The sequence below is a fragment of the Mastomys coucha genome, unplaced genomic scaffold (assembly GCF_008632895.1).
Source record: "Mastomys coucha isolate ucsf_1 unplaced genomic scaffold, UCSF_Mcou_1 pScaffold22, whole genome shotgun sequence".
Lineage (NCBI taxonomy): Eukaryota > Metazoa > Chordata > Mammalia > Rodentia > Muridae > Mastomys > Mastomys coucha.
This window is the reverse complement of record NW_022196905.1, coordinates 118,402,826-118,409,273: the sequence shown is the minus strand read 5'-3', so window position 1 is coordinate 118,409,273 and position 6,448 is coordinate 118,402,826. Positions and strand designations below refer to the sequence as shown.

The 6,448-nt window shown below is 50.0% G+C and overlaps 1 protein-coding gene across 1 annotated transcript in view; it reads right to left on the bottom strand.

Annotated features, from left to right (window-relative positions):
* Positions 1 to 6,448, bottom strand: part of Atp6v0a2 (ATPase H+ transporting V0 subunit a2) — a 28,132-nt gene that overhangs the window by 9,020 nt on the left and 12,664 nt on the right. Inside the window, exons 7-11 of the mRNA XM_031337973.1 lie at positions 5,222 to 5,304; positions 4,114 to 4,207; positions 3,263 to 3,475; positions 949 to 1,099; positions 357 to 493 (exon numbers count right to left, since the gene is read on the bottom strand). Coding sequence (XP_031193833.1) covers positions 357 to 493; positions 949 to 1,099; positions 3,263 to 3,475; positions 4,114 to 4,207; positions 5,222 to 5,304 — 678 coding nt within the window. The remainder of the gene's footprint in view (positions 1 to 356; positions 494 to 948; positions 1,100 to 3,262; positions 3,476 to 4,113; positions 4,208 to 5,221; positions 5,305 to 6,448) is intronic.

Below are 6,448 nucleotides of genomic sequence, written 5' to 3'. Positions count from 1 at the left end.
ACTCAGAAATCCGCCTGCCTCTGCCTCCCAAGTGCTGGGATTAAAAGCGTGTGCCACCACTGCCTGGCCCAGCAGGAGTCTTACCCACAGATAAGTGCACTTCTCCTATGGAGCACATTTATACCCAAAGCTCTTGGGCTCACCTGGGGCAAACACCTATAATCCTAGTACTCAGGAAGTGGAGGCAAAGGGATCACAAATTCAAGGTCAGCCTTTGATGTGTAACAAGTTTGAGTCCAGCAGGACTACCTGAGAGAATCTCAACCACTCCCCACCAAAAGCACAACAAACACAACACAGATCTCCTCCAGTCAAACAATGCAAGCCCTGTCAGGCTGGCGGCGTTCAAGGGTTACCTCCTGTGACTGCCTTAGTCTCGGGTGATTCTCATTCAACACCAGGAAGAGGGCAAACAGGAACATGACAAAGCCGTGCCCAAAGTCACCAAACATCACAGCGAACAGGAACGGGAAGGTGATGATGGTAAAGAGAGCTGCAAAAACAGGGGTTGGCAAGTTCTCAGCAGGACCTTAGGCTAGCATGTACATACGTGCACATCTGTACACATGTACACACACACATACACACACACACACACACACACACACACACACACACACACACACACACACACACGCTTTCTCAGAGCTCTCGGAACAGGACTGTAAGGTCATTTAAATGCTACACAAAGCTGACAAAGTGACAGCAGTGTGCTTGTTTGACAAACATCTACTCCGTTCCTTCAATAAAAAGCAGTAACAAGGCTAGGCATGGTGGCACACGCCTGTAAGCCCAGCACTCAGGAGGGTCACCAGAAGTGTAAGGCCAACCCTGCTGTGATGGTGTCAGGGCAATCAAGGCTACTGCGTGAGACCTGGCCTCAGAAACCCAACAAAAGCCAAGGCTAAGCTGAGGAAGTACAAGACTGCGCTCGTCCAGATGCCCCACCTGGGTTCACTTCTCTGTAGCTCCCGACACCATAGGCATCCACGATGTTCTGGAAACCTTCAGTGAATTTGTTGGTGCGGATCAGAGTGGGCGGTGTTTCTTTCGTAGGAATTGTGTTCATGAACGAGGGGATTGTAGCTCCGCTCTCTCTCTTCCACACAGAAAAGAAAGAGGAGAATGACTGTCCATGGGAACAGCCACAGACCAACACAGGACGCATGCAGCTGGCTGTGCTCTGCTCTGCATGCTCACAGAAGTGGGGTGCTGCTCTACACATCAAGCAGAGCAAGCACAGTGGCCTAAGGACAGAAGCTGCTGCTGGGACCCTGAGAAGGAGAGCGGGACGGAGCTGGGAACTGAGGAGGAAAAGCTGGGATGAGGAAAATGGAGGCAGAATCAGGCCCAGGGCAATAAAAACCTGACATGTTTGCAGGCTTGCAATGTGGCCTGTGGGTCAGCATTTGGGAGCTTGGGGCAGAGGATCTTTGAATGTGAGGCCAGCATAGCAACAACAGAGCAGAACCTTATCTCATACAGGAAAGAAAGTGAGAGCAGAGACAGAGATAGAGAGACAGAGAGAGACAGAGAGAGAGAGACAGAGACAGAGAGAAACAGAGAGAGAGAGACAGAGACACAGAGAGAGAGACAGAGAGAGACAGAGAGAGAGGGAGAAAGAGAGCAGAGAGAGAGAGAAAGAGAGAGAGAAGGAATACTGAAGTCTAGGACTTTATCTCTTAAAAGTGGTCAAGAGAGGGCTGGTGAGAGGGCTTAGTGGGTAAAGGTGCTTGCCTACAAGCCTGATGACTTGAGTTCAATCCCCAGGATCCACATGGTGGAAGCTGTCCTCTGACCTCCACAGGCACTGTAATACCTACATAGATACACACTATATAACAAAGTCATTTCAAATAGTCAGCAAAGAGGAAGTTAGATACCACTACAATATTACCTAACTTACAAAAAGAAAACATTTAAAAAAAAGAAATTATATCACTGTAGCAGAGCCTTCTCTGTCAGCTTTCCCTCAGTTTCAGGGCATTGTTCACACTTGCCCAAAATGCACGCTAGCTACAATGTTCACACCTACCCGGAAATGCACACTAGCTACAATGTTCACACTTGCCCAAAACGCATGCTAGCTACAATGAACAACAGAGGAGAAACAGATCAACACCCAGGGTATGTTCGCCTGTACACAGGTGAGCTTCAGCAAACAGGAAGAAACTCAGCCTTACTCAGCAAGAGCCAGAGCTGGGGAAACCCTTCTGAAAGACCTACACACATGCTACATATGTGGCTAGACACGGGCTGTTCCATGCAGTGGTGTATGTAACCAGAAAGTACCTGACTGACCAAGAACCAGCTAGTAAACCAAGATGTGTGCCTGCAAGAGAATCTGGTCATAAAAACAGAGCCATTTCACTCATCAGAGAGAACACCACACAATCTGCTGTTTAGAGGGAACCAATGCCAAGCAGCCGTCTGCCGTCCGCCATCCTTTGCCCTTTCCAGTGGAACTGCAGGCCAAACAAAACAGTTCTTTAGACATTTAAAAATAAAAAAGAAGTGGTGGTGCACGCCTTTAATCCCAACACTTGGGAGGCAGAGACAGACGGATTTCTGAGTTCGAGGCCAGTGTGGTCTACAGAGTGAGTTCCAGGCAGCCAAGGCTACACAGAGAAACCCTGTCTCAAACAAAACAAAACAAAAACAAACAAAAAACAAAACAAACAAACAAAAAACAAAAGGGGGGAGTTTAATCTAAAAAGGCAAGAGGAAAAGAAAAGCTGCCTACGCCTATGCTTAGGCCTATTCCTATCTGGCCAGTGACAGAGACAGAGCAAAACTGAAGCAATGCCTCGCGGGAGGGGCCATCAGAGTCATGGTTCAGGATTCTCCCCACTCTTTCTTCCCATTGTGCACTGTTGTATTATCTATGTGAGGGCTCCAGACCCATTGAACTGAAGTTACGGACAGTTGTGAGCCACCATATGGTTGCTGAGAATTGAACCCAGGTCCCCTGGAAGAGCAGCCAGTGCTCTTACTGCAGCCATTATCTCTCCAGCTTTAAGAGACCCACTCTTCAAAGCTTTAGTCTGAAAGCAGTTTTGGGCAAGCCCCTTCCCAACACTCTAAAACTTCTTCCGTTTTTTGGGGGGTTTTTTGAAACAAGGTCTCAGACTAGTAGTCTCAAACTCTCCAAGCCTCCACCTCAGCTTCCCTAGGCCTGGAGTCGCAAGTGTGCAGTACCCGTGACACACTATGTCTGTGAGTGGTCTTGGTTTGAGGGTCCTAATGGGGCAGGGAGCCTTACCGAGCCTTCCTCCAGTGCTCTGCGCAAGCCCGGCAGGTCCACCTCGGGGCACCAGACCTCGGCTATGAGGCACTTGTTGGTGACGTCAAAGCTGCACATGTTGAGCATGTGGTAGATGGCTTTCATCTTCCTCACCTGTATTACACGGGTGCACACGGACTCGGCAGCTTTGCACAGCACTTGCCTCAGATAATCCTCCGTTTTGTGCAGCACCTGTGGAAACAAGCACGCGCTTTGTGGCCACACCCCCAGCTCTTGTCCCACTGGCCACACCCCCAGTTCTCGTCCCACTGGCCTGACCACCTTTGGGAACTCTCCCAAGGAGGTTCATCCCATGCACCTGCTCCCATGGCAGCAATGCCAGGAATGGTCAGAGACCGCCAGCGCAGCCAGGGAACATAGTAGGCAACCTCCAAGAACAGAGCCCAAGAGCACTGAAGAGCTCAGGCATCCTGTCAGTGATGGCCAGACAGAAGGGTGGCCTGACTGGCGACTCTCACCTCACCTCGTCCTGGCCTAGCTCCAATATTCCTGAAAACTTCCAATCCTGTTTCCAGCCCTTAGGTTTCCTGTGTGGAAATCCGCTTCCTGTCAGTTCCACCTAGACTCCTCAGTGACATCAAGAGAAACTCAAATCTCAAACAGGCAGGGGATGGCCCCCAGCACTCGAGCTCATCTTCACTGCCCAAATGACAACACAAAGGGCTTTCCCCTTCGCCACTCCCTGGCTTGAAACTGACTGTAAAAAAGATGCTCCAGTGGCAGGAATGCGTGGTGACCATCCACAACCAGATACCCGGTTGACAGAGAAAGCAGATGGCCTTGCAACGCTCCAGCTCCGGCTTACTCACCGTGTAAAGGTCTTGGATCCGAGTATTGAGCCCCTCCTGGATCTCCCTGCGCTCCTCAGCCGAGTTTGGATACGGGTAGATGTGGCAGTGGTAACTAGAGGACAGAATTCAACAGTCAGAGGGTTAAGAAGGGCTGCTTCTAAGGCAAGCCCCAGATTCTACTCATGCCAGGCACACCACCTCCAGCACCAGGCAGGGCAAAGATAGAGCCACAGCCACTTTGGGAAGACTTGCATGCAACTCAGTAGGACATACAGTAAATGGATTCCCAAACACTCTCAGATCCAAACCCACCATGACTCCAGGAAGCCTGTTCTCAATCCTACCTTCCTGAAATGCACCTGAGGTTAAGGACCATCAAGCAGGTTAAAAGCACACCTTAAAATTACATGCCAGGATGGTGGTGGCACAACCTGCAATCCGGCACTCAGGAGGCAGAGGCAGGAGGGTTGTAGCTCACGGTGGCTACTGTTTCAGGGTTGGCACTATTTAGGCTAGCTGCCTGTCCTGCAGGAGCCCCGTCCTCGGACACACAGAGGAGAAGCTGCCTGTCCTGCAGGAGCCCATCCTTGGACACACAGAGGAGAAGCTGCCTGTCCTGCAGGACCCCCATCCTCGGACACACAGAGGAGAAGCTGTAGCCACCCCACACTGCCTGCTGAGCAGGAGCCTCTTGGAAACACGCTCCAGGCCCCTCCCTGCAGCAGCCTGGCAAAGGCAGCAAAGGGGCCTCACTGAGCGGGTGTGGCTTTCTTTGTCACACTAAACATTCTACTGCAAGGATACAAACTGGGGCTGGAGAGATGACCGGGGTTCAGGTCGTAGTTTGAGCCTCTCACATCCCATAACTCCCACTCCAGGGGATCCAATTCCCATCAATAGGTGATTATAGACTGTATCAAGCTGATGGTTTAACTAACAAACTAACTAGTTAACTAACTAGCTAGTGTACCTAACAAGTCCTAAATGCATTAAATAAACAAAAGAATCAGAGCCTGGCGTAGCTCAGTGGTAGAGAACCTGGCTCAGCGTCTGAGACGGCCCAGGTTCCTTTCCCAATACTGGGGAAAAGGGGAAGAATTCAATGCCATGAAGCCTCCTATCTCACCAGTCACATATCTTCTTAACCTTGTGGCCAATCTGCTCTCCCCAAAAGGAAATCAGGAACACGTACCACTTTATGACTTCACCCTACAAAGACAGAGGGAGAGAGTGGTGAGTTCGGTGCACACCCTCAACCCTGGTGGCTCCCACTCTTCCAGATCAAGTTCACTGCCTGGGGCAGTAGATGCAGTGGCTCTTACTGAAGCGTATCCGTGATGGCAATTCACCTGCTCACCAAGACAGCCCCCAAGCTAGCAAACATGCCGGTTGACAGGCATCTGCAGAGCCACACCCCAGTAAGAGGTGAGCACACTGGCCCACGATCTGCCTTCTCTTGATTCAGCTTTTTATTGTAACTAGGTGCCCTCCTGTCTCTGCCTCAGCTTCCCTGTATGTACTTTTGCTGACGATGGTACTGTTAAAATGGCCACTGTGGTGGTTTGAATATGCTTGGCCCAAGGAGCGGCACTATTAGGACATGTGGCTTTGCTGGAGGCGTTGTGTCACGGTGGGGGTGGGCTTTGAGACCCTCCTCCTAGCTACCTGGGAGACAGTTTTCTCCTACTGTGGATTTGGGGCTTTGGATTTGGAAAGCAGTGGAATGGTTTATGTGGGACTTAAGGGGCCATCCCAGTAGGAATATGGAAGACTTTGTTGCTGAGGGCGACTTAAACTGTGGAAGCCTGGCTCTACAGGTTTTAGAGGAGAAGAATTTTCATATGTGGCCAAGAGACTGTTTTTGTGATATTTTGGTGCAGAATGTGGCTGCTTCTTGTTCTTGTCTGAAGAGTCTACCCGAGGCTAAGAAAAAGAGATTTCTGTTACTTCATTGACAAAGGAAGTCTCCAAAAGGCCCGGCAGAGACACTGCTTTCTGCTTTAGTCTCATGAAGAGCATTTTGATCAAGCATAGCAAGCTGGTTAGCTGGAGCTAAGAAATGAGTGGTGATTAAGAAGAGACCAGCATCACTGAGGTGACATCTTCTGGAAAGTGTTTTCTGAGAGCACAAAGAAGCTGTGTTCCAGAGACTGTTAAGGTTGTACCTGGTGCTGAGGTGGGACTTGGTAATGTGTGATGATAGTCAACCAGATAGTACTGGTTTTGAAGGCATGAAAGGGTCATGGCAGAACACTGTGTACATAATAAATAAATAAATCTTCTTTAAAAAACAAAACAAGCCGGGCGGTGGTGGCACACGCCTTTAATCCCAGCACTTGGGAGGCAGAGGCAG